The sequence below is a fragment of the Cutaneotrichosporon cavernicola genome (genome assembly GCF_030864355.1).
Source record: "Cutaneotrichosporon cavernicola HIS019 DNA, chromosome: 6".
NCBI classification, from domain to species: Eukaryota; Fungi; Basidiomycota; class Tremellomycetes; order Trichosporonales; family Trichosporonaceae; genus Cutaneotrichosporon; species Cutaneotrichosporon cavernicola.
In genome coordinates this window covers 1,647,528-1,673,430 of record NC_083398.1, presented here as the reverse complement: position 1 = coordinate 1,673,430, position 25,903 = coordinate 1,647,528, and the positions used below count along the sequence as shown (strand labels likewise).

General features: G+C 59.7%; 9 protein-coding genes across 9 annotated transcripts; 4 read left to right on the top strand and 5 right to left on the bottom strand.

The window, feature by feature from the left end:
• RPS21 (uncharacterized protein) lies at positions 1-856 on the top strand (the record flags this gene model as incomplete). The annotated part of the gene is made up of 4 exons (XM_060603132.1): positions 1-16; positions 63-107; positions 456-595; positions 794-856. 4 exons carry the CDS (start codon positions 1-3, stop codon positions 854-856), a joined length of 264 nt encoding a protein of 87 aa, XP_060459457.1.
• A 533-nt stretch (positions 857-1,389) lies between these two features.
• On the bottom strand, positions 1,390-3,323 carry CcaverHIS019_0606500 (uncharacterized protein; the record flags this gene model as incomplete). Its single annotated transcript, XM_060603131.1, has 5 exons — positions 1,390-1,671; positions 1,716-1,901; positions 1,942-2,454; positions 2,577-2,844; positions 2,986-3,323. 5 exons carry the CDS (start codon positions 3,321-3,323, stop codon positions 1,390-1,392), a joined length of 1,587 nt encoding a protein of 528 aa, XP_060459456.1.
• Positions 3,324-3,719: 396 nt separating this feature from the next.
• SOK1 (uncharacterized protein) lies at positions 3,720-6,638 on the bottom strand (the record flags this gene model as incomplete). The annotated part of the gene is made up of 1 exon (XM_060603130.1): positions 3,720-6,638. One exon carries the CDS (start codon positions 6,636-6,638, stop codon positions 3,720-3,722), a length of 2,919 nt encoding a protein of 972 aa, XP_060459455.1.
• A 6,158-nt stretch (positions 6,639-12,796) lies between these two features.
• DEF1 (uncharacterized protein) lies at positions 12,797-15,903 on the bottom strand (the record flags this gene model as incomplete). The annotated part of the gene is made up of 5 exons (XM_060603129.1): positions 12,797-13,431; positions 13,484-14,769; positions 14,807-15,242; positions 15,292-15,471; positions 15,753-15,903. 5 exons carry the CDS (start codon positions 15,901-15,903, stop codon positions 12,797-12,799), a joined length of 2,688 nt encoding a protein of 895 aa, XP_060459454.1.
• A 938-nt stretch (positions 15,904-16,841) lies between these two features.
• NOG1 (uncharacterized protein) lies at positions 16,842-18,865 on the top strand (the record flags this gene model as incomplete). Its single annotated transcript, XM_060603128.1, has 2 exons — positions 16,842-16,961; positions 17,015-18,865. 2 exons carry the CDS (start codon positions 16,842-16,844, stop codon positions 18,863-18,865), a joined length of 1,971 nt encoding a protein of 656 aa, XP_060459453.1.
• Positions 18,866-19,641: 776 nt separating this feature from the next.
• CcaverHIS019_0606460 (uncharacterized protein) lies at positions 19,642-20,139 on the bottom strand (the record flags this gene model as incomplete). The annotated part of the gene is made up of 1 exon (XM_060603127.1): positions 19,642-20,139. The coding sequence occupies one exon, from the start codon at positions 20,137-20,139 to the stop codon at positions 19,642-19,644; it is 498 nt and encodes a 165-aa protein (XP_060459452.1).
• Positions 20,140-20,812: 673 nt separating this feature from the next.
• On the bottom strand, positions 20,813-22,155 carry ADO1 (uncharacterized protein; the record flags this gene model as incomplete). The annotated part of the gene is made up of 3 exons (XM_060603126.1): positions 20,813-21,664; positions 21,851-22,030; positions 22,117-22,155. The coding sequence occupies 3 exons, from the start codon at positions 22,153-22,155 to the stop codon at positions 20,813-20,815; spliced, it is 1,071 nt and encodes a 356-aa protein (XP_060459451.1).
• A 314-nt stretch (positions 22,156-22,469) lies between these two features.
• On the top strand, positions 22,470-23,562 carry CcaverHIS019_0606440 (uncharacterized protein; the record flags this gene model as incomplete). Its single annotated transcript, XM_060603125.1, has 4 exons — positions 22,470-22,507; positions 22,654-22,795; positions 22,947-23,089; positions 23,121-23,562. 4 exons carry the CDS (start codon positions 22,470-22,472, stop codon positions 23,560-23,562), a joined length of 765 nt encoding a protein of 254 aa, XP_060459450.1.
• Positions 23,563-23,716: 154 nt separating this feature from the next.
• CcaverHIS019_0606430 (uncharacterized protein) lies at positions 23,717-25,401 on the top strand (the record flags this gene model as incomplete). Its single annotated transcript, XM_060603124.1, has 5 exons — positions 23,717-23,735; positions 24,300-24,495; positions 24,528-24,670; positions 24,705-25,185; positions 25,329-25,401. The coding sequence occupies 5 exons, from the start codon at positions 23,717-23,719 to the stop codon at positions 25,399-25,401; spliced, it is 912 nt and encodes a 303-aa protein (XP_060459449.1).
• Between the last annotated feature and the right edge of the window lie 502 nt (positions 25,402-25,903).

Sequence of the window (25,903 nt, the reverse complement as noted above, 5' to 3'; positions counted from 1 at the left end):
ATGGAGAACGACCGTGGTACGTACGACGGCGTCGACGAGCAAGAGACGGCGCTAACGGCCAGGTGTCCTTGTCGACCTTTACATCCCCCGCCACTGCGCGGCCACCAGTGAGTCGCAAACAGCGGTTTGCGCGCGATTGGGGACTGGGACTTAGCGCGACTGGGATCTTTCGCGCAATGGCTGCGGCATGATCGAGGGCCAGAGACTGGTTTCCGAAGAGTTGGAGACGTGGATTAGAGAGCGGAGACGCGACGGATGGTCACGGGAAGGCTGTGCACAGAACAGCGGAACGCGTCAGCACTCTGTCTCCTCTGGCGTTTGCGCTCCGTCCGTCTCTCTCGTCCGTGCTCGTACTCGCGCTCGCGCTCGATCCGTGCCGCAAGCTCTACGATCCGCGTGTCCGCTCAGTTCCCTCGCGCGACGGACCCATTTGGTAGAGTCTGAACTAATCCCAGACCGCCTCATCACGGCCAAGGACCACGCGTCGATCCAGATCACTGTCGCCGACGTCGACGCCGAGGGCAAGGCCATCAAGGGCCAGGGCTCCACCATTGCTCTTTGCGGCAAGGTGCGCCAGCAGGGCGAGGCCGACGACGTGAGTACGAGCGAGCGAAATGCGGGTGGGAGAGAGCGAGTGCAGTTTGAGCGAGCGAGTGTCACGCGAGGGGGGACAGCGTGCGATGCAGTTGGGAGAGAGCAGGCCTACAAGCCAGGAGAGCAGATCATGCTCGTGCAGGTGGAGAGAGCTCCAGTTGAGAGGATGAGGACGTTGGAGAGCCCACACTAACCCTAGTCGATCAACCGCATCGCCACCAAGGAGGGCCTCCTCAAGGGCGTCTGGACCTACACCCGGTAAGATGGGTTTGTAGGAGGGTGTATGCATAGGTCGATACATTTATGCCGGGCCGCTGGGGTTGGAGTTCGGGGCTGCGACTGTTGAGCTGCGGAGTGGCGTTTTGCTGTCCGTTGCCATGAGCGTCAGCCAAGCTGGGCTGGGCTTGGCTGGCCAGCGGCCACAAGCCGAAACTCTGCGTCGTCAAAAACTAGGTGCCTGGTTTGGTTCCGGTGAACACTGCTGTATGGCTCGATTAGATGATGTGTGTCTCAGCGTGTGCTCGGATCCAATGTGAACAGTGCTAGTGCCGTTCGATCACGCGCAATGCTACGAATGGCCTGCGTAGAGGATATTCACAATATTCACCCAGCATATTCTTGTTCATAGTTGATTTTGAACAATACTGTGAGAGCTGCAAGCCACTACAATGCCACTGCGCGGTTCACATACATATCCTCTACCCACCACTGACAGACCTTGATGGACCTATGCAACATGCTCTAATTTCGGCCTACAGTTACAGGCCAAGCGACAGTCTCCACGCCATGTCTACACTACTCTCCCACACCCATACGGCTCATCTTCTTGTCGTGTCCCCGTGTCCGCGCAGCATTCGAATGTCCACGACTCCCCTTGTTTGCGCCACGTCCACGTCCTCCTCCTCGCCCTGCACTACCACTGCCGGCCCCTCGGCGCCCGCCGCCGCCGCCGCCGCCGCCGCCGCCGCCGCCGCCGCCGCCGCGCGACGACTCGCCACCACCCTCCTTCTTGGGCTTGGGCGCGTTGTTGGCGGGGCGCGAGAACTGATGCCGTTCCAAAATGGCGTCCTTGTGCGGCTGCTGTCAGCTAATCTCTTTGTCTCTGCCGCGCGAGCACTCACATTGCGCTCCAGCATGACCTTCCACCCCTCGATCTGCCCGTCGTCCATCCCGGTACGCTCGCGCAGGTCCGCGCGGGCAGGGCTGCGCCGAGTCGCCGAGTCGCGGTTGAACAGCGCGGGCGTCTGGAGGTATGCGAGCTCGAGCAGCGTCTGCGCCCTGTTGTCCTTGCGCGCCGGGGTGGGTGACTGGTGTCAGCTAGGACCGAACAGTGGGTAGCGAACGTACCTCGCCGTCCTCGTCTTCACTCTCGCTTTGTCCACTCTCCTCTCCGTCCCCGACTTGCGCACGGGCGGGAGCGACATCCTCTTCCTCGTCGTCAAACCCGTAGCCGTGCGCCTCGGCAATCGCACGCGCAGCCGCCTGTTCCTCTTCCTCCTGCGCTTCCACGAGACGCAAGATGGAGGCGCGAAGTGAATCAGGAATGTCAGCGGGGCCCTCGCTCTCGCCCTTGAGGCGGAGTTTGGAGAGGTCGACATCGTCCCATCCTCCACGACGCGCCTTAGGGGTTGGAGCCGATGGGCCAGGGGCGTCAGCGTCTGTGGTATCCAGAGAGGCCGCGGCCGCGCGCAGCTCGTGCAAGTCAGGCGGGAGGGTGCGTGCGAGGATCGCGTCGACGAGGGGCGCGGCCTGCTCGGAGGCTGTCGCGCCTCCGCGTCCACTGAATGCCGGGTGGGCGAGGGCATCGGCCAGAAGGTGGGCCGGAAGGGAGGGGAAGAGATTGAGGAGGGGTTGGAGGCGCTGGGATTAGTGTCGGTAAGAGGGTGTGAGGGATGGGAGGGGGATGGGAGGGGGAAGGGGAGGGGGAGGGGGAGGGGGAGGGTGGGAGATCGAGGTAAGAGAGGAGAGGGGAGCCAACTTACCAGATCATCCCTCCGTTCGTCATCATGCAGTGCCCTCAATGTCTCGGCAACCGCGCCAGGATTCTGCGTCGAAAACAAATTCAAATCAGCCGTAGCATTCTGGTCCACCATCGGGGTTCCGTTCCGAGGTGGTGGAATCTCGATCTGACTGCCCTCAAGAAGAGCACGGAGGAGGGTAAGCACCTCAGCCTTGGCTCGGAGGGTTGCGCCGTCATATGCCGAGATGAGGGCTGGAACAAGTTCGGGCGCGTGCGCTAGGACAATGTGCCTGCCGGGGAGGCGGAGGAGGGCGTGCAAGAGGCGGGAGGTGGTTAGGAGGGTGACGGAGGGGGAGGGGTGGGAGGAGGGGAGAGAGGAGGAAGAGGTTGGAGACGAAGACGCAAGGGCAGCTGGTGCACTCTGCACCAACGCCGCCAAGTCGGCCTCACGCTCCCCAAGTAACGACGACATGGCGGGTGCCAGTGCCCCCGTTTCGGACGGATACGCGAGGAGCGCATCAGCAACCATAGACACTGGGATCGCCGAGGGGTCCTCCGCCGCCAGCGAGGTGAACGCGTTCAATGGGGCTAGGGGGACGGGTGGGGGGTTGTCGGAGAGGCGCGCGCGGGCGAGGGTGCGGAGCGCGAGACCTAGGGGGGGGATGAGAGCGCGTGGGCCCGACGGCGCGGCGGTCGCCACGGCTGCTGAGAGGTGGCGGAGCGCAGCGGCGGCCAGGGAGGGCGGTGGTGGGTCGGCGGGGAGGTACATTGTGATTACGATGGGGAAGGTGGACAAGTTGAATGTGACGTCGAACAGCAAGTTCAAAAGTATAGGAGTGACGCATCTCGGATCCGAACCGATCACTGGTCACGTTTGGTTGGGATTGACTTTTGGCACTCGTTGACTCGCTACAAACTCTTCTCTACAAGCGGCTTACAAGCCCACACGGGTTGAATAGCCTACACTGCTCGCCAGCCGTTGGCTTAGCTTACTCCCTGATCGCTAGGTAGATACGAGTATGCACAATAGACTACAATGCGTGTGTGTAGGTAGCCTATGGCTGACGGGTCTCACGCCAACGAGACAAGTGTAGTGTACAGCCTACAGCCCCCTGCGGCGCGATGATGCGGTTTGATGCTATGATGAGTGTATGAATTGGAATGCTTATGAGAGGTCCGGGAGGGGCTGGAGAGGGCCAGTGCCAAGAAGCATGCCCTTACGGCCATAGAGGTTGGCAAAAACACAAAGGTTGAAATCGGCCGTCTTGACCATGCGGTCGACGACGGCGCGGATCTCGTGGAGGATTGGCTCGAAGCCGAGGTCGGTGGCGAGTGCGGCCTCGCTTGCGCGGCTGGTCTCGAGCGTCTCAACGAAGAGCTTGTGCGCAGCGACGACACTCTGGGGCTGCACGCGGTGGTAGCGCTCGCGGGGGTCCGAAGTGCTCGCGCCCTGGCCTGTGAGTGGCTCCGTGAGGGTCACGAAGCGGCGGGCAGGAACGCGTAGACGTGCTGCGGTGGGAACCGGCTCGCCGCGCGTGCAGGGCTTCGAGTCGACGCCGCGCATGTCGTACAGGAACGACTCGGGCTGCACGCGGTGGAGGAGGAGCGTGTTCGTGAGCATCGTCTGCGTGAGCTTGCGCAGCGATGCCAGTGACGTCGTGTACATGGGTATGGTGCGACGCGAAAGGCTCGAGGCGATGCGTGCATCAAACTCGCGAGATAGGACGCTGACGCGGTCGAGGTCTGCAGGCTTCTGCTCTGGCCATAGCGGCGCAAACACGATGCGGTGCGCCATGTGCAAGCTGATGTCGGATGGGTGACCCATCTGGCCGTCCATGAGGCTCGCACCGACCGTCATGATGTGCTTGTAGCTTTCGCGCACCTGGGCGACCTGGTCGGTGATCTCGTCCTCCGTCGCGCTCGGGTGCGTCTTGATGTACTCGTCCCGGAAAATCGAGAGGACACACTTGGCGAGGGCAATGTCGACCATCTCAGAGTGGAAGTTCTTGATGCGGCACGAGTCCATCTTGAACACTTCGGGGACGACGACCTTGGACGGGAAGATGCGCGGCGGTGGCGGAAGGCCAGGGCGGCGGGATGGTACAATAGGCGGCCATGCCTCGTCGTCCTCGACCCAGTCGCCAAACACCAGGTCGATAAACCCGTCGGCGAGCGAGCGGATCACAAACTCAGTGTTCCCCGAGCACGTGCATTGGCCCATGAGGTGGCGTCGGTGCCGAGGCATGGTGGCTAGGGCAACACGCTTCGACGCAGAATTAATCCAGGCGTACGACTTGGAGCCCTCCAGTGTGCGCTTGGCGGCGGCGAGGTAGTTGATAAACGTTGCCATCTCGTTCTGCTCCGCCTGCTGCCACAGCATGCCCTTGAGCGACTGGACCTGGTGGTTGGCAATGTCGAGTTTCATGACCTCGACGCAGTCGAAACACTTGCGCAGACCGAGGACGACGTCCGGCTTCCGTCCGTCCGATCCCGTCGCAATGGCGACCATGTCGTCGACCATGGCGTCACGCACAGGCGCGCAATGCACTTTCATGGCCTCACCAATGACGCGGAAGAGGTCGGGGTCAAAGTTGCCGCGGCGGACCTGCACCGTGAGGAACTCGGGGTCGAGTGAAGCGAATAGCGCAGGAACAAGAGAATGCGTGACAGTGGAGCTCGCTGTCGCGCTACCGGTTGGGCCACCAGTGAGATGGCCACGCGAGGCTTGGCTGCTGGTGCAGGGAGTCGTCGAGGCCATGAGCGACTCGAGAATCTCGCGGAGGGTCTGGATCAGTAGGGGGAGGCGGCTTGGCCACACAGCACGTGACTCCTTCCACCACTTTGCCTCGCTCAACCCGGGCTTCCAGCGACCGCAGATACAGTCCTTGGGGATGTCAGAGACGCCAGGACCATCCCAACGTGTGCACCGGCAGCCGCGCTCGACCTCGGCGCGGATGCACCTCCAGTAGCGGTCAAACTCCTCGGTCGGTGGAGATGGGTTGACAATCTGAGACCGCTGCGTGGAGAGGAGCGCGTACATTGTCGACCGTGTGTGCATGTGAGGGTGAACTGGTCGGAAGCCGATGTTCTCAAACAGCAGATCGTGGCGCATCTGGGGAAGGCGAAGGACCTCGTTCGTGTCAAGGATACGAAGTGACTCCATGTTGATGGGTGGGATTCTTGGGGCCGCAAAGTAGTTGTCCTGGGCACGGCCACGGATCTGGCGCATGATCTGGTCACCATCCGCCTGGTCGGCCGCGTCCTTGGCCGACCACATGCGCATCTTCTTGTGCGGGGCGGCGCGGAAGAACTTGGCTGCTGTGCGCGCAACATGCACAGAGTGGGACCGGTTCGTCTCTGGCGGATCGGACATGGATCGGGAGCGCTTGAGTGCGACCGAGTAGTAGTGGTTGAGGGGAGGCCAGCCGGCCTGCGACACGATTCTCTCCATGGGTTTCTGCTGTGCATGGCGAGCCCATTCGGCCTCAACATCGCGCTGCCGTGAAGGTGGGGGGGTCGGGGAAGAGGGACTGGCGTTGCTCATTTGAGAAGCCACTCGGTCGAGCGGCTTGCATGTGAGGAGCTCCAGATCTTCCGGTACGGGAGCGGAAGGTGCCACATCTGTCTGCATGGGAGCTGCCTGTGTGTCGTCGTCACGGAGGATGTGTTGGAGCGGGTCCGCAGACGAGAGGGCAGCGGCTGGGGTGCGAGCTTGGGTAGCTGGTGCGGGGGGAGGAGAGACAAAGGGAGGGAAGAGTGGTGGCTCAAGCTGGAGCTGTGGGGTAGCGGATGCCACAGCATGCCGTGCGGCGGCTTGGGCAGAGGACTCGGCGTGCGGAGGACATGTGGGGACCTGGGCGAGGCTCGGGCTCGGTGCGAGCTTGGGGCTGGGTGGGGACTGGGACGAGCACCCGGCGCTGCTTCCAATCTTGGGACTTGGGTGGGCTGTAGACCGTGGATCGCGATACTCGACCATGGTAGCCTCTTGTGACGAGGACGAATTGCGGTGCGCTCCAGCTGCTGCTGGTCGGGACTGGCCAAAGGACGACCCGCGGTCGACGTAGGCGTTGGGATCAGTGTCCATAGTGTCGACTGGTTGGGTAAGGAAGGCGAGGTTGGGATCAAGACGACGTTGATAAAATGGAGGTGGTGTGGTGAATCACACTACTGAGCCAGCCAGTGTCGCCAGTAGATATGAGAGCAAGGTCAGAAGCAGAGAGTGAGGAAGAGGGTGGGATTGTATGCCAAGGCGATCGCGACGGAGAGGCTAGGCGAGCCGGGACAGGGGAGAGAAGACCGCAGGCGTATCGATCGTATCGAGTCTCAGAAGAGAGGAGGGGGGAAGGACAAGGGGGGAAGGGAAGGGGCTGAGATGCAGCGCCAGTCTTGGAAGAACCAAGGGGATGAGGATGCGACACCCAGATGCCTCAGGAGATGCACGCGTTATGTGTGTGTGTGCGTGTGCGTGTGCGTGTGCGTGTGCGTATGTATGTGTGTGTATGCGTACTGTGCGCGGGCGTGGACCTTGTACGAGCACGGTAACCACCGGGGCCACGACAGAGGTGTGGGCGTCTGGTCGATTGCTCAATGAGAGGGCGCAAGCGTGCAAGCGACGGCGACGATGTGGTCTGCAGTAGAGTGATGCAGGGACTGGAGGGGGGTGTCAGCACTGGGGGCACACGTTGGGCGTTGAGGAGAACGTACGTCGTATGGGTAGAGTGCGGGTATATCGTTAACAGTGGCTTGGAAGTGTCCTGGAATGTCCTGATTCTAAGAGGCCAAGGCGGTGAGGAATCCAGACCAAGAGGCGTTAATATGTGAGGTTCAAGCACCGGCGCCAGCATGAGCACAGGCATTCGCAGGGTAGGGCGTGGAGGGGGAGGGGGAGCAAGGGGAATGATCGTTATTGGTGGTGCGTAACAGGATGAAAACGAGTCGGTGCGGAAGTTTAGGTCGTGGTTCGTACAAGAATTAATGGTAGTCGGTAGTGGTGGTGGTGGTGGTGTTGGTGGGTGCATCGAGTGGCGCGTGAGTGGCGAAAAGGAAGGCAAGGTGTTGGTGGCGCGTGAACAGAGAGAGGAGCGGTGCGAGTGAGAATCATTGTCATGATCCATGGAACAGGATAGATGGGCGCATTTGTGAGGGCAAATTCAACAGGAGTGAAGCGAGATGGTGTTAGCATGCATACCGATGGAGATAAAACGATGACAAGATGTGATGGTGGCGAGTCAAGATGGTTAGGACATCGCAGTCTATGTAGACAGTGAGGAGAGTGTAGATGACGATGCCAAGCAAGGTCATTGCGACAGGGGGTGGAGGTTGTTGAGGGTGGTGGATGAATAGGTTGAATGGTTGGAACAGGTGGAGAACCGCGGTTCAAGGGGAAAATGCCGCCAGATACTCTAGGGGAACCATCCGTTTGACCTCTGTCCCTTGCTTTGAGTCCAAAGCCCGCCCGTGCGACTCCAACTCCACAACCCCCGTCCCCAAACGCACATACTCCCCGACTCATGCGACCCCCACTAGCCCCACTCGAATCGACTTACAGGAGATCAATGTCCTTGAATTATACTGGTGTGTGCGTGAGGGCGTGGGCGCGTGGGTTGGCTCGTGTGAGACAAGAAAAAGACGCTAGGTGTCAGTGGCGACCAGATAGCCAGACTATAAGAAGATGAGTAGTTTGCCCATGTCTGGTCTGCCCTCTGCCCGGCCTCTGCCCAACGGGGAATGAGATGGGGTGTAACATGAGGGACTGCGGTGGCGCTACAGGGGAGGGGACTGTGATGGAGGGTGCGAGTCAAGACGAGGCGAAACGAGACACTGGTTCGCGAAGCATCGCTTGCTCTGTACCCTCTTGAGACAAGCTGCACCAGCATTGTGCTGCAAAAGCAAAAGGGAATGAAGGGACGGTTGGTCAAGCACAAGCACAACCAACTGGAACATGCCACCGCGCCGAGCCGGACAGGCCGGCTACTAGAGGGGTTTGGGGATTGCAATTGTGCTCTGTTCTGCTCGGTACCAATGGCATGTCCCATCACATGCACCATACCATGCACCAGCAACACCTGGGCCCATCCATGCGATGCTCGGCACTGGCACGCATCTGGTCTATTGCGCCGGCACGCATCTGGTCTATTGCGCCGGCACGCATCTGGCCAGTTGCGCAGACCCATTGTCTGCAAAAACTGAGCCTGGTGGCGCCATGCCATGCAGGCCCGGAGGCGCCACTCTGGGAGCCCTGCGCTGACAATGGTGATGGTTGCCTTCTGCCCCGAGATTCGCTTGGACGAGCGCCCTTTCGGAGCAATCCGAGCGGGAGCGGGGAGAAGGGGGAGGGGGGGGGGGAGAGTATGTTGTGCGACAGAGGGCGAAGGAGGTGGAGGGCGAAGGCGAGAGCTGATACGAGGGCGAGGGCGCGGAAGGTGACTCACATACTACGGAAGCAAGAAGCAAGAAAGTGGACAATGCGTGCAATGTGTGATGTTGGGGTTGTTTAAGTGATGATGCTGGGGCGGAGATGAAATGTGTTGCAAGGGTGTGGGAAGGGGTGTGTCGAAGGATGGCCGGTCGAGGGGGGGTCTCGATAGCGTGACAAGAAGTAGGCGTATCTATGTGTGTCTTGTTGGATCTATTCAATGCAGTAGATAGTGAAAGTGAAAGAAAATGATATAAAACAGAAAACATAGAACCAAGCCACGACGATCCAAAAGCAAAAGCTTGAGGCAAGGGAATGCCAGGAGGAGGCGAGGAGGCGAGGAGAGGAGGAGAAGGGTGGAGTACATCATCTCATCTAGAGGCTTGGAGGCTTTGGTGGCGGATGGCGGCGGCGTCGAACCAAGTCGACGAGCATGACATACTGACGGGGCATGGCGGGAGATACGCGTGAATTGAAGATTGATGGGTACGATCGCAGGTTGGGTTGATAGGTTTACTTGGGCTGGATTGATGAGTTGGGTTGGTACCGCCTCCCGAGCGCCCGAGCCCCAGAACCAGGGTGGGGAGGGGAATACCCGCCGCCCGCCCTTGTCGTCCTCTTCCCTTCAGCCCTGGGTGGGCCTGGTGGCCTGATGGCCTGATGACCGAGTGGCCCGGTCAGTGGCCTGGTGGCCTGGTGGCCGAGCTGGTCAGTGGCTTGGTGGCCTGGGATCTTGTGCTTTGGAGACATGCAGCAAAAGTGCAATGTAGCCACATGCCGCAATTCCGGTCCACATTTTTCGGCATCCAGTTACCGGCAGTTACCGCGGGTCAAACTTGGGTTTAATAGCTAAAGACAAAGTGCAGCATAATGGTATTTTACACTGTAGCTTCAACTCGGGCTTTTGAGCTCTGGAGGGCAAGGGGATTGAGACCGCTCATGGACCTTGGGCCTTGGGCCTTTCTTTTGACAAAAAGTAGCAAGGACTGGACTAATAGTATTTCTCGCGTCACGGTCGGCACGCTGGTGCCTCGACCGGCTCTGCCGGGCCTTGAACCTGGCCTGGGTTTGATTCCTTCCGTTTATTGCGGTAGTGATTTTATACCGATGAGCCCGATTCCTACAAGCAGGCCATCGCTGCCGTTATCATCATTGCCACCAAGCCCGCCAACCCCGCCAGTTAGGCAGGTCGGTCACGCTCCGCTCAGCCGTTATCGTTACATCAATTCTTACACCGAGCCTGCCAACACAACTCAACGACACGACACAACACAACACAACACGACAATAAGTGTGCCACCGGGACGGTGCTACGCATCCCATCGCACTGCACATCTCGCAGCACATGCGCTGACGATGCCCACCAGCCCAACCAGCCCACACTTGACGCCTCAGCCCCTGTATTCTGCTTACACTTTGCTCAACTCCTAGATGGGTCGAACCTGTAATGCCCCGAACCCCAAGTGGCGGAACTACGACGCCAGCTCTCCCTGCCTGACTTTGCCTTACCACCACTGAGTGACTACCCTCGAATATACACAACTCTAGTTAAAGTAGGGCATTAGGGCATTTTGGGCATGGTTGGGCATGGTGGGTCAGGGACAAATTGAAAAAATCGGAGCATGAGTGGTCCATGGCATAAAGTTTTGTCGGGGTACATCCTACTCGTGCGACGCCTCTTTCATCTCATCCTCTCTCTTCTACCGTTCTTGTCCTGGACGCCACCATACTAATGCGGCCCCCCCTCCCCCCCTCTTCCTCCCTGATATGCCCGAACATCAACCGAATTGACTGCAATATGGCCCCGAGCTGCGTACTCACCCTTCACAATGCCGTTAACATTTTCATTCTGCCAGTCGGGCCAGGATACAGTGACTCATGCTAACATGTTCCGGGACTGGCCCGTTCCCCGTATGGCGGATCGGCCGTACTACCTACCTTACACTCTCACATCTACGTGCTAATATGTGAATGTCATCGGCGCCACAATGATGTCCGCACGACCCCTCTCACATCTCTCTCACTCTGGTTGCTTGATGGGAAACTTGTAATTCTGAGAAACTGGGAAACCGGCAGTGCGTAACGCCCGCCCTCTTACGAGAATGCGCGAGTGACTATATTTACTTGTAACCCAAAGTCTGGACAGTAGACTCGCGGAAGCAGGTGCCTTGAGTGCCGCAGTGCCGTGGCACATAGTGAGTGCCTGTCATCTGACGGTCTAACCCGGTTTAACGGAAGATGACTGTCAATCCGTCGGATCTGTCCCACTAAAATAGGGTGCGGAAAGAGTCCGCGTCGCGCGTGTTGCGCGTGTTGAATGAAGTGCGGAACAGGCCTAGGAACGCCGAGAAGGACATCCAACTGGTTGAATTGCGGGATGGCAGCTGGTCGAATAGTACATGCAATTACCGCATTGCAGATGACCGCGACGTCAACAGGTGGAAGCGACCTCGAGACCGTAACATACGCCGACGCGTCTTTGGCTAGCATGCCGTCCTCGACCTCGTCACATGCCGGCAGTCGGGGGCTTGCGGTGCGTTCCCGCCCGGGTCACGTGCCTCACCATCACATCTGACGAGCGACGAGCGAGCAGCGCGCAGAAGCAAGCGTCCACAATGAGAATAACTGATCATCTGACAGGATCTAGATCCAGATCCCTGGCAGCCATCAGCCATCAGCCGATCAACCAACTGTATCTCATAGCTGACTGTCTCCCCATCTGGCTGAAGATCGTTAGCAAAAGTCGATACATTCCTAAATCGCAGAATCTTAGCCCTACTTCAACTCCCGCGGCACGTGGCGTGGCGCATATAAAGCAATTCTTGTCATATTGTCATACTCATCTTGATCTGTCTGGTGTAGCCTCGGCTCCTCATTTACTGTTTGCCGTTCGCAATTCGGCTCCCGCATCTCGCACATCCTTATGCCCAATGTACCCCGGCGTGAATTCCGAGACCAGGCTATAGGCTGATCTCATGTGCAATTCTTCCTCTCAGACTTTTACGCTTGTTTGGATTCAAGCTGACACGAAAGCCATATTCACGCCTCACGCCTCACGCCGGATTTACGCTAGATCTCACAAAGTGGCCGCCACAAGCCACTCGGGTGCGCCGACCTTTTTGTATAGTTGTAACCGTTATCCGTCCTGACCGATGAATGGGACTACGGGTTATGGGGTTATGGTCAAACCCCGTAGATCTGTTCTGTGACATGTGCGAGGGAGACATGAGGGATGAGCGTGTTGGCTGCTTGACTGCTAGTGGATCGTCCACTGAACCGTCCACTTCGCCTACCGTCACACCACACACCACACCCTACACCCTGCTTACCCCTCTCGGCGCTATAGATACCGCCGAGATGACGCCAGCGACAAGTGGCTAGCCAGCCTTGGCGGTCAGGTGCAATCTCATCATCAGCCTCTCGGACCATCACCGAGTCCTGGCGTCTCGAGTCATAACTTGATTCTTAGCGACTCGACTCGGCGCCGCTTACGTCGGTCTACTCCACTCAGCACGCCCACACCACACCGCCCTCGCCCTCGCCCTCGCCCTCGCCCCCGGCCCCCGCTGCTTCAACCAGTGCATCTTCCTCGGCACACTCAAGCCTACAGTGACAGGTGGTGATTGTTTATCTGAGAAACGAGAGAACGTAGAGAGGAGGGCCCTGTTCCGCGGAACAGGCGAGATGGGTGGATGCGATGGTTGATGGGGAAAAACATATTTGTTGATGTGTTTGCACAGTTGTTTGGGAAACGAGGGCGAGGCGAAATCGGGTCTGGAGGTGGACACAGGGGACATGGTTGGCGGCGCACAAGTCATGTCGCATAACTACTGCTGCCAGTTGGTGTAGCCGCCGTTGCGCGAGGCCCCGTAGTGCTGCTGCTGCTGCTGCTGTTGCTGTTGCTGCTGCTGCCCGTAGGGCGACCAGTCGTGGCTCTGGTAGCCACCATACGGGTACGACGCGAACGCCTGCTGCGTCTGGGGCTGCTGGGGCTGCGCACCCCGCGCGCCCACACCGGCGGCACTGGCGCCAGACTGCTGGCTGCCGGCACCCTGGCCCTTGAAGCTATCCTCGGGCGTGCTGGCCTGGGGCCGGTTGGGCTGCTGCGATCCCGCAGCGCCAGTTGGCGTGCCGCCGCCGAGGAAGTTATGCAGACCTTGCTGTTGGTAGCCGGACTGGGGGAGCGACCCGGCTCCAATGGGCTGGGGGTTCTGCTGGCTCTGCCCAGACTGCAAGTTGCCGCTGGCCTTGTTCGCGTCTCCGAAGCGCCCGAGGCCGTACGACTGGTCCTCATAGCCAGACGACGGGTACTGGTTGGGCGCACCGTACGGCGAGTGCGTGGGCGGCGTAGGCTTGTTGGTGGGGATCGGTGCGGGGGGCTGGTGGGAGGGAGGCTGACCGTACATCTGGCGGCTAGCCATCGGGTAGTACTGCTGGAACCCGGGGTTGTGGGTGTGGCCGTCTGTGCATCGTCAGTAAGAACTCGAAGGATGTCACCGCGCCCAAGGACCTACACTGGTAGTAGGGGTTGTAAGGACCCGACGGGTGCTGGTAGTAACCCATGTTGCCCATGCTGCCGATAGCCGAGTAGTACTGGTTCTGCTGGTGCGGCAGGCTCTGCTGGGGCTGCGAAGGAGCAGCGGCCGCGGTGGGAACCTGCTGCTTGGGCTCGTCGGCAGGAGGCCGGTTGTAGCCAGCGTTCGAGAATGAGTCAAAGTTGCGGCCCTGACCGTACTCGTTGGGCTGTGGCTGCTGCTGGCCAGGCCACTGGTTGCTGAAACCGCCCGCACCGAACTGGTCGTACGATTGCTGCTGGGGTTGCTGCTGCTGCTGGTGTGGCTGCTGCTGCTGGGCCTGCTGCTGCTGCTGCTGCTGCTGCGACTGCTCGTTCTGCTGTCCCTGCTGTCCCTGTGAGCTGATGGGGTTGTAGTAGCCTTCCTGGCGGTAGCCATACTGCGACTGCTGAGGTTGCTGGAGCTGCTGCTGCTGGGGCTGCTGCTGGGGCTGCTGCTGCTGAGGCTGCTGCTGCTGCGCCTCTTGCTGGTGGCCCTGCTGTTGCCCGTACGACTCGTAGGACTGGCCCTGCGGCTGGCCAGGGAACCCAGTAGGTTGCTGAGGAGCAGCCTGCTGCCAGGACGAGGCCTGCTGGGCGGGAGCAGCCTGCTGAGGAGCGGCTGCGGGGACGGAGGGGGCGTGGGCGACCGGAGACTGAGCAGTGGGAGCTTCCTCGGGCTGGACGGGTGTCTCAACACCGTCGCCGTTGAGGCCACCAAAGCTCAAGTTGCCGAACTGGATCTCCATCGACGACACACCGCTCGCCTGTGCAGGGAGAACAACAGCCTCGCCGCCAGTGTTCTTGAAACGGTGCGCACCGCGGGACGAAGTCCTGGGCTGCTGCGAACCGACAGCCTTGGACGCGACAGAGTTGAAGCCGGGAGGGCCGGTGTAGGTGGTGACGGGTTCCGGGGCAGTGGCGGGAGCAGCGGACCCAACGATAGCTGGGTCAGACGCCCAAGACTCCTCCTGCGGAGGAGGCGCAGGGGTCTCCTTAGCAGCCTCTGGCTCGGGCTGCAACGCAGGCTCAACCACCTCGGGCTCGGGCTTGGCGACGGGCACCTCAGGAACCTCCTCAGTGACCTTCTCTGGCTCCTCTGCCTCGGTGACCTCGGGCTCAGGCTGCACGATCTCCTCCTCGGCCTCCAGAGACTCCTCCTCCACGACCTCTGGCTTGGGCTGCGGCTCTGGAGCCTTCGGGGCAGGAGCAGGAGGAGTGGGTGCGGGCTTGGGCTTCTCGACGGGCCTAAAACATGTCAGTGATACTCGTTAAGATGACATACTTGGCAATCTGGGCCCAAGTCATCTTGGGCTTGGGAGGAGGCTGAGCAGGCGCAGCAGGTGCAGCCGCAACCGGGGCCGGCGCCAGCGCCGGCGCAGCAACTGGGGCAGCAACTGGGGCAGCAGCCTGCTTGGGAGGCTGGACAGACTTTGGCAGCTCCTTGCCCCATGCGCCTCTCTTCACGGGCTCGGGGGCGACGACCGGCTCCTCCGGCTTTGCCTCTGGCTGGGCAGGCTCTCCCCTGCCGTCTTCAGCATGCGCGGAGGCAGCCTCTGCCTGCTCGACCTGGGCGTTCCAGCCGTCGGCGGTCGTCGCGGTCGTCGTCGGCCACGCCTCCAAGGGCGCGTCGCTCTTCTTGACGTCGCCGTTCACGTTGCCATAGCCGCCGCGACCAGCACGCGCTCCAGCGCGTCCGATACGAGCCCCACGCACGGCTGCTGTGGAGGACATCAGCATGCAACATCGCGAGTGGTCAGCATGACATACCTATGCCGCGAGCCATACCACCACCCCGTCCGCCTCTGCCACCAGAGCGTCCGCCGCGGCCGCCCCCAACAAACGAGTCTTGAGTCTCCCAGCTGTCGGCGTTCCGACCGCCGTAGGCCTTGGGTCCAGCCGTCTTGGCGGGCTTCTTCTTTGTGGCTTGGGTGAACTGGGACGCGCGGCCTGATAGGTAGAGACGCGTGCAGTTTGAGACCGGGGCGCGACGCGGCGATTGACGGTGCAGTAATGATGGGATCCAGTACACGAGTGGCAATCGCAGGAAATGATGAGGACACGGAGCGTGTTGTTGACAGGCCAGGGTTTGACGTGCGAGGGAAGAAGCCAAGCGAAACAATTGAAGAGTCACGGGTCACAAAAGAAGCAGGATAACACGCGTCAGCTTTGTGCGATGGGAAGTGGTAGGAAATGCTGTGGGACAGCCGTGTGGCTGCGACGCGACGCACCCTCAGAGATGGCAAGAACAGTGTCCTCGACGTTACCCTTGGAGTCTTGAAGGGCAAACACGAGGTCCTGCTCGTCCCAATCGGGGAAGATTGCCTGCAGCTGCTCGAGCTGCGGGGCGAACTTTTTGTTCAGTTCGCCAACTGTTGCCATTGTAGTTGGTCTTGGATGGGTAGTGGGGGAAGGAGGGGAGATGCAATGGCGGTTAAGAAAAGGGAAAGAGGTCGAAGTCTAGTGAGATCGACAACGACGGCGTCCAGACAAGGTGTTGCCGGTTAAGCCGCTGCGTGTGGGCCTCGTAGAATAACGGGTAGAGCTCGAGTGCGAGATAGTTGTAGTCGAGGGGGATGGACGACGGGTGGTGTTGTAAATGAATGGTTCGTGTGGATGGGTGGTGGTTTCGAGTTCGAGTACGAGGGACGGTGGGTAGCGGTGGGTAGTGCGGCGAGGAGGGGAGGAGGAAGGGAGGGGGATGAGTGGCACAGGGACGAACAATGGCACGCCTACCAATCTCTTGTCCAGAGTTACCCGACTTCTACCTATTCTACCCCCCCTCCCCTGCGTCCGAAGACTAATATTGTGGCAGAGGACTTTGATTCCGCTCATTAGTTCCATTTGCTTAACCCAATTACATCCCCGAATCTTCGTCACAAAACTTGTCACGTCACTGGCGTGCCATGGCGTTCATGGCGTGCCTATTCTCAATCTTGCCTCTTTTGTTCCCGTTCCAACATGATCTGTTGGGTAATAACACGCGAGTGGCGGCATATTTTCTCTTCACCCCAGGTGTTAGTGTCGACGTTTGGGCGGAGTGGAGGTTGAGATAGGATTTTGGATTTTGAAACTACAGGTGGTTGTAGTCTCTCTCACCATCGCCGTCTTGCTCCTCGGTGAGCTAATCCTTCAATTCAACCTCATCTCAGCACCTCTGGACGTCCGTCGCCTAGACCCTTTTCATCACCTGTAACATCTACAAAAGAAGCACACGCACTGTGCGCATCGATACCCAGCTAGCCCACAACGCAAGCTAGCCTCATCCTCTTCATCTTCGCCACCTTCAACCACATCTTCCCTCTCGCTATCTCATCATCATGGCGACCACCAGTATGATCAAGGACATTGCGCCGGTGCCGACGTCGGCCGACTTCATCGATGTCGTCCTCCAGGGTACCATGCGTCGCACTCCCACGGTCATCCACAAGAACTTCAAGGTGAGCCCACTCATACGACCACGACCCGACTCCGGACTCGTACTGACAGCCAGATCAGCCGTATCAGGAACTTCTACATGCGCAAGGTCAAGTTCACTCAGGACTCATTCGATGAGAAGATTGGCCGCATCCTCGACGAGTTCCCCATCCTCGACAACCTGCACCCCTTCCTGTCGAGCTTGCTCAATGTGCTGTACGACAAGAACCACTACAAGCTCGCGCTGGGCCAGATCTCGACGGCTCGCCACCTTATCGCCCAGGTCGCCAAGGATTACTGCCGCCTGCTCAAGTTCGGTGACTCGCTGTACCGCTGCAAGCAGCTCAAGCGCGCTGCTCTCGGCCGCATGGCCACCATTATGCGTCGCCAGAAGGACCCCCTCGCGTACCTCGAGCAGGTGCGCCAGCACATCTCGCGTCTCCCTGCTATCGACCCCAACACCCGTACCCTCATCATCTGTGGTTACCCCAACGTCGGCAAGTCGTCGTTTGTCAACAAGATTACTCGCGCCGACGTCGACGTCCAGCCCTACGCGTTCACGACAAAGTCGCTCTTCGTTGGACACATGGACTACAAGTACCTCCGCTGGCAGGTCGTTGACACGCCTGGTGTTCTCGACCACCCTCTCGAGGAGATGAACACGATCGAGATGCAGTCGATCACCGCTCTCGCCCACCTCCGTGCCGCCATCCTCTACTTTATGGACCTGTCGGAGCAGTGTGGCTACACCATCGAGGCGCAGTGCAAGCTGTTCCACTCTATCAAGCCCCTGTTCGCTAACAAGCCCGTCGTGCTAGTCATCAACAAGATTGACATTGTGCGCCTGGCCGACCTGACGCCCGACAACCGCGCTTTCGTCGACACGATCCTCAACGACAGCACCGTCACTGTTGTTGAGGCCTCGACGTACTCGGAGGAGGGTGTCATGGACGTGCGCAACAAGGCCTGTGAGCAGCTCCTGGCCCACCGTGTCGAGCAGAAGCTGCGTGGCCACCGCATTGAGGCCGTCGCCAACAAGATCCACGTCGCGATGCCTCAGAAACGTGACGAGGTCGAGCGTCCCGCTTGCATCCCGGACTCGGTCAAGGCACGCGTCAAGTACGATACCGAGGACCCGGAGCGTCGCAAGCTCGAGAAGGACGTCGAGCAGGAGATGGCCACCAACCCCTGGCTCGGCATCTACACCCAGGACCTCAAGCGCGACTACATGCTAGCCGACGACTCGTGGAAGTACGACATCATGCCCGAGATCCTCAACGGCAAGAACGTTGCCGACTTTATCGACCCGGACATTGTCGCCAAGCTCGAGGCCCTGGAGCGCGAGGAGGAGAAGCTGGAGGCCGACGGCTTCTACGCGTCCGACGAGGAGGAGATGCTCGACTCTGAGGAGGAGGAGTTCCTCGACGCAGCCGAGCAGGTCGCCAACCGCAAGGCGCAGCTCAAGAAGATCAGCCAGGAGAAGAACACGTTGCAGAACAAGCCGATCATCCCTCGCAAGAAGAAGCACGTCACTCTCTCCGAGTTCACTCAAGGCATGCGCAAGCACGGGCATGACCCGGTCGTGCTGGAGAAGCGCGCGGAACGCCTCGTTGCGGCCAAGAAGGCGGCATGGGAGGCCTCCGAGGCCGAGCGCAAAGCCAATGGCGACGTGGACATGGACATGGACGAGGACGTCGAGATGGAGGAGCGGCCGCGCAAGCGCCGCGCCGGGCCCAAGGGCAAGGAGCTCCCTGCTGGTATCACGACCAAGGAGCAGGCCGACAAGTCGAAGCGACTGCATCACTTTGCCGTGCGCGAGCGCAACCGTCTTGCCAAGGCGTCCGAGTCGGACCGTCACGTCCCCATCACGCGCCCCAAGTGGATGCTGGCGGGCAAGCGCAAGGCCGGCAAGACGGACTACCGTTAAGTGCTTTAGAGAGGGCAGAGGAAGCCCAGCGAGTGACCGCGACCGCGGCGTGCCGCGCTGTATGTACACCTGGTACTATAGATACCCTATGGATCTGCATTGATAGAGACGTTCCAAAGGCTGGGCGGGCGTGCCGCTGTGTAAATTGCGAGATAGACGCAACTGAACGTACGCTGTCCGTTATCAGCAAGGTAGAAGTTGAGCTACATTAGCAACATGAAGCGCGTGTTTCTGCTCACTCTATTGTTCACCGCTCTGGTGCTGGCAATGCAATTTACAGCATGTTTAACATCATCTACTGTACTTGAGTGCGACTTAACAGATCTGGTCCTGGCATGTGGCACCTCCCTCTCCCAGACTCCCGTCTGCTCCTCCGCCAGGGTGCTTCTCCTGACTCATACGAGACAACCTCACCACCTCCCGAACCCTCCCCTACCCTCAAACAAACACAGCACCTGCTCCACCTTAATCTGGGCCACCTTAATCTGGGCCATCCAGCATACGTCGCACTGCAGTTTTCGGCGGAGTAGGTGGGTTTGTGGTCGGATCGACAGCAGGCCAGTGCTGGGTGTTGTCTGCCAACTATGGGCTGCGCCCACGAACTGCGCCAGAGCTACATGGCAGCCCCAGGATGGGCATAGCAGTCTCGAAGCAGGCCCTGAGGCAGGTCAGTAGAAACACGACTCGATCGGCATCGCAACTCTGGAAAGTTCGCTTCTGATGTAAAGTACATTAACCTGTATCTATAGTAGTATATCTATACGGTTCGACTCGGCCTAGAACGGGAGCCGCTTAAGGTCGTCAACCGTCACGCCCATCATCCTAAGGGTGGTCGGCTCGAGATCGCGCACCTCCTGATCGAGGTGTCTCTCCATCGGCTCCTTAAAGCTCTCAATGACAGCGCGGAACTCGGCGGCATTGTAGCTCTTTGGATTGGTCGTCGCTTTGTCAAGGTAAGCATTATACCGATCCAGTCCGTCGTGGATGATCTTGTGGCTAGCCACATGGGCGCTGGTATTCGCAAAGGCCGGGTGGTGTTTAGCGAGGATAGGGAAGATGCTGGCCTCTTCCCCCCGGTGGTGGCCATCTAGACTCAATGCGACGGAGCGGGCATGGTGCAGGAATCCTTGTAACGACATGCCGTATTTGTGGAAGGAGCCGTCGGCGAGGCGGTGATTTTCGGCGAATGCGGCTTTGAAGCCTTTGTGGATACGCGCCATGCCCGAGGAGGGGGCGGCGTACCATTCTGCGTCGGTGCGGTTTGTGCGCGACATTTGGGTGTGCTTGTTTGGTGTGTGTTTGATAAGATGTTCCGATGAGATAGTGTTCAGAAAGAGAATTGATGATCTCCCAGTTGTCAGCGGCGGCGTATTTATGTTCTTCGACGTGCAGAACGAGGATGAAGAACAATGACAAGCTGTTCTCAAAGTCAACATGCGAATGCTTATCAATCACCGAAACCGCCACTTGATCGCCGATCAGCATTAGGATATATCCTAAATGAGATTAGGATGTAAAATTACGATAATCACGTGATGGCCTTCCGGCATCTTCTGGTTGCCTCTTGGTGTTGTCGATCTCTTTTGTGTGCGCTCACTGGGCAGATAGCAGCCCTGCCGCCGTGTGGCTCCATGCGGAACGATACTCTGAGTGTCTCCCGTCACTCTCTCGATGTGACCGCAACTCCTGCTGCTCAGCTCCTGAACATCTACACCTGCCGCTGGCCAGGTGCCTGCTGTCGCAGCTTGCTCAATAGACTACGGCCCTCCCCCCTGTGACCAAGGCCCTCGGGCCCCAGCCTGAGGCCCCGGCACTGTTGAAATGATGCATCCTTCGATGAGATGGATACAAATGTTGGGTATGTGTGTGTGTGGGTATGCGGGCGTTGAGGCCCTTTTGGATGTTCTTCTCACAAGCTCTCAAGATCTGACTCTTCCGCGCAACCGCTTAGATGACGTTAACCTTGGGGAACTGGAGCTTGGGCCCGATCTGGCCGCAGCACATCTGGCCGAGCTTGTGGCCGACCTCGATGGCCTCGTCGAGGGTCTTGCCCTGGGCAAGAGCACCAAGGAGACCACCAGCGAACATGTCACCGGCACCGTTGGTGTCGATGATCTGCTCGTCGGAGAGCTTGGAAACGGGGTAGACCTTGGGGTTGGGGTCCGAAGGGGAGAGGTTGGCGGCCGAGGACGAGGGCGAGCTCGACGCGACCAGAGTGCTGTCGGCACCCTGGGTGATGATGACGATGCGGGGCCGCGAGGCGTTCGACTTGGAGAAGACGGCGAGGGTAGACGCGACCTGGGCGGGGGCGGCGTCGACAAGGCCAGCGGACTCGGCGTACGCGGCGGCCTCGGACTCGTTGCCGATCAGGATGTCGACGTGGGGGAGGAGCTCCTCAAGCTGGACCTTGAAGAACTGGGCAATGAAGGGAGCCGAGAGGTTGAGGACGACAGTCTTGCCGCGGCTAGAGGCGGCCTTGGCGATCTCGAGGGCCGACTCAATGCCGTGGGTGAGGAAGAAGCCACCAATGTAGAAGTACTTGGCGCTGTTGATGAGCGCGGCAACCTCGGGCTTGGCGAGGTGCTCCTTGTGGAACATCTCGGCGGCACGGAGGGTGGTGACGAGCGAGCGGTCGTGGTTGGAGAGGATGACAGCGCAGGCGCCAGTCTTGGTGGGGGCGGGCTGGACCTCGTAGGCGCTCACGACGCCCTCGGTCTCGTTAACTTTCTGGAGGGTTGCCTTGAGGTCGTCGTCACCGACCGAGCCGATGTAGGCAACCGACTTGGGAGGGAGGACGTACTGAGGTCAGCTCAGCTGCGAGAAGCGAGTGGAAGCGGACATGGAGCGAGCCGGAACGCAAGTCAGGGTGGGGAAGCTGGTAAGCACGGCGTAGCTTCCCCGACCAAGGCTGTGCTGCTGCTCATAAAGAAAGTGCAGCACGCTCGACGTGACACAGCGCCCATACTTGACGTCCGGTAAACTCACCGAAGCCGCACGAGCTGCGTTCTGCGCAGCACCGCCCGCAACGTAAGTAACCTCGGAGTTGGCGACAATGTCCTCGTAAATGGGCATGTGCTTCTCCTCGGCGAGGATGGCGTCGTTCGACTTGAGCCCATACTTCTCGAGGTACTTGGGGCCATCCTGGGGCGACACCTGGATGTCGAGCTGGGGTCAGCGATTGAGTGACAGGAAGTATGCTTGCAAGCGGCTGGCCGTAACATAAGGCTAGCCAGATGCAGCGATGAACGTACGAGGGGGTTACCGATGCAGACGACGACGGGGGACGACATTGTGGATGTGATAGTATTGAAACGTTGGTTTCTCGAAATCTAAGGTGTGCACGTTGCTACAAGGTGTACCTGAACACGCGAAGGGGGGAGTACTGGGCAAGGGTTGCGGGGTTGGAGAAATATATTTAGGGGTTTTTGTCTCAATTCTCCTTCACGTGGAAGGCACGTGAGCAAGCGTCATCTGCTACTTGTCCGCTCTCATCCGTCAGATCGTCGGCTTCGGCTTCTGGCGAGCCGGTGTCAGTATCGTCTTGGAAGCTTGGATGGATTTCCGCTCAAGGCGCACTTATGTTGACTCTACACTCTAACTAACTATGCTCGTTTACTTTTGTCGTCACGGTCAAACCGAGTAGTGAGTTGCACTTGCGCTTGCGCTTGCGCCAATGGAGCTGTGGCATCCTGCGTGGCTCCGCCACCTGGCTGATATATGATGGCGGGAGACCATGTCGCTCGAGCTTCCTGGGTCGTCCACTCGCCGCTCGCGCGCGCTAACCGCAGTAACGCCCAGGGGATCATCCAGGGCAACATCGATGTCCACTTAAACGAGCAGGGTCAGATGGAGGCGGCACTGCTCGCGGACGCGCTCCAGACAATCCCGTTCACCGAGGCACGGAGTTCGCATCTGACGCGCGCGTTTGAGGTGAGGACGGCATGATGGTGGTGTAGAGAGCTTGTGACAACGCCTGTGTCGAGTGCAACGTCTGTCGTGTGACATGTGACGGTGCTGTCCGAGCTGTGTACAGAAGACGTGATCCTGATCGCCATCTCGTCATCCACACGACTGACGCCAGACCGCCCAGGCTGTCGTCAACAAGCACCCGGGCCTCAAGCTCGTCGCGGACCCAGGATTGCGCGAACGTCAACTCGGCTCGCTCGAGGGCAAGCGCTGGACGCCCAAGGACGGCATCCCCGCCGACGCGGAACAGAGTGGAGTGTGAGTCATCTCTCGGAGGCGCTGACAGCAGCTTCCGGGCCCGTGTCAAAGAGTGGGCGGAGGGCTTCTTCGCCGAACACGCATCTGCATCGACTGATCCTTCCGAACCTGAACCAACCGTGTTGATCGTGAGCCACGGAGCATATCTCTCCGCGCTGCTCGGTGCTCTTCTCTCCCCTCCCCTCTCCTTCTCTGTGGCCAGGGGCGTGGACACGCACAAGCCATGCCTCAACACGAGCGTGATGCGCGTGCGTGCAAACTTTGATGGCAAAAAGTGGCGCGGGGAGATTCAAAGCTGGGCAAACGTCGATCACATGGGAGGACGGGAGCAGCGTTTGGGCGTGAGCGACGACCTTCGGGCGCAATTCCGCAAGGCTATGGGTATGGGTGCGAGCGCAAACACCAATGCTGGTGAAGGCGCAGAGGAGAAGGCGACGGAGGACGAGGCGCATCATGTACAGGTCAAGGCGTAGAACGGAGAGAGATAGAATGAATACGGCCTGGTTATTCAGAAATAGTTGGGTGGTGATGCCATGCCACACGGCAATTTCCGGTATCGCCGCAAGCCACTTGCTGTCGAGTTGACTTGACACTCGTCTCAACAACACCATCTAGTCACTAACGACCATGTCCGACCCCTCCGACGGTACGTCTCCCGCTCTCTCCGCCTCCGCCCCGCCTCCGCCCCGCCGTTATCAACGTGGTCCGCACCTGCCGCAAGGCGACCAGCGACCTCCGCCTCCACTTTCGTAGCGCCTCGCCTTTGTTCCGGCTTTGTTCTGTCGCCCGTTCTCGTCTCGTCTCGTCTCCGCCCCCATCCACTGCGCCAGCCTGTGCCGTGCAGCGACCAGTGCGGCTACCACGGCCAGGTCCCGCCATGTGTCCAGACGCCAGCGAAGCAACGCAGCAACGCAACGTGAACACGCTTTCTTGGCAACCTTCGCCAGCCTGCATTCCTGCCCAGCATAGTCTGCTAGTGTAGCCAACAACTGGCCTACAAGCCATCCACGGCGAGTGAGGCGCTGTCATGGCGCAACTGGGTCTAGCTTTCCCAGCTTGTGTGTGCTCTGTTTCTACCTTCCTCACTTGCATCAGCCTTCCTTTACCTTCCCACTCAGCCATAACTTGACCTTCCTCCACCCACACTACGTTTTCCCCCGAGGCCCCTTCTCCCCGCACACTCACTTGATGGACAATCTAACGTTCGCAGTTTGGCAGAACTCGGCTCCCGCCGGTGACAACTACCGCGAGCAGCGTGACGGTTCGCCCCGCGCTCCCTCGCCCCGCCGCGACGAGCGCGAGCGTGAGCGTTCGCCTCCTCCGCGTCGCGACCGGTCGCGCTCGCCGGGCCGCAACGGCGGCGGTGAGGACCGTGGGGACCGTGGAGACCGTGGGGACCGTGGCCGGTGAGTAACACTTCCGTCACCTCTGACACCAGCGGCGAGGACGGCTCCACTAACAAGGGTAACAACCTGCACGTCAGTGGGCTTGCGCGCTCGATTACCGACCGCGTTCTCGAGGACCACTTCTCCAAGTGCGGCAAGATCATCAAGGCCCAGATCATGCTCGACCCCCACACCCGTACGTCGGCCGTCGTTCTTTGGCTGACAATCAGAGGAGTCGCGTGGCTTCGGCTTTGTCATGTTTGAAACCTCGGCCGAGGCTGAGGCCGCCATCTCCGAGTTCTCGGGCAAGGACTTTGAGGGCCGCGTGATCACCATCACCCACGCCAAGCGTGGCCGCGCGCGTACCCCCACGCCGGGCCGCTACCACGGCGTCAAGTATGACCGCCCTGGATTCGGCGGCGGCGGCGGCGGCCGCTACGGTGGCGGTGGCGGCTACGGTGGTGGCTACGGCGGTGGTGGCGGCTACGGCGGTCATGACGAGCGTCCTTACCAGCCCCGCTCGTACGATGCGCGTTACTCTGACCGCGGCCCGCGTGGCTATGATGACCGCTACGATGACCGCCGTGGCGGTGGTGGTGGTGGTGGTGGCCGTTATGATGACCGCCGTGGCGGCTACGACCGTCACGATGACCGTCGCGGCGGTGGTGGCGGCGGTGGTTATGATGACTACCGTCGCGGTCCCCCTCCTGAGTGAGTACAGGCGGTGTGGGGTGGCGAAGGAGGCAGAGCACATGGGGAGGAAGCAACGGAAGAGAGGAGCATGTGCGATCTTGAAACCTCATGCCCCTCACGTTACAAATGCAGCAGACATGTACGGCCATTGCTGACACCAGCCGTTATGATGACAGGCCTCCTCGCGACGACCGCCCGCCTCGCGGTGGGTATGACGAGCGCCCTCGTTACTAAGCACGACATTGTGACCCCTGTGGTTATTGTCAAAACTTTGATCCTTTCGCTCGTGCGTGGCCGTTAGCGGTTTGCAAATGATGTATCGTGTTGGTGTTTGACGCTGAGAGTGACGAGTGGCGCGTCTGGCGGCTTGGACGCAGAGTGGCTGGCGCTCGACAATCGGCGGTGGGTGTTGGGTTGCAGGCCAAGCCGGAGCTATGGAGCAGTAATCCCCTAACCCCTTACTGAGCACCTGATGGACGACGAACTGGTGAGGGAGCCACAGAGACCACCAAGACGGAGAATGGACGGATGAGAGACGGATGAGAAACGGATGAGAGAAGGATGGTGCGCCACTTGGCTCTCCGGTTTCACAGCTCATCTCATATGGAACAGTACGGCAGAGGCTCTTTCCTTTCCTCATCCATTGACACACAAGCAAACAGCCAAGTCTTAAGGCTCCCTCGTGTTTTCCCTCGCCTTTTCTTATCGTGCACGTTGGCTTCCCTACCCGCCTTCC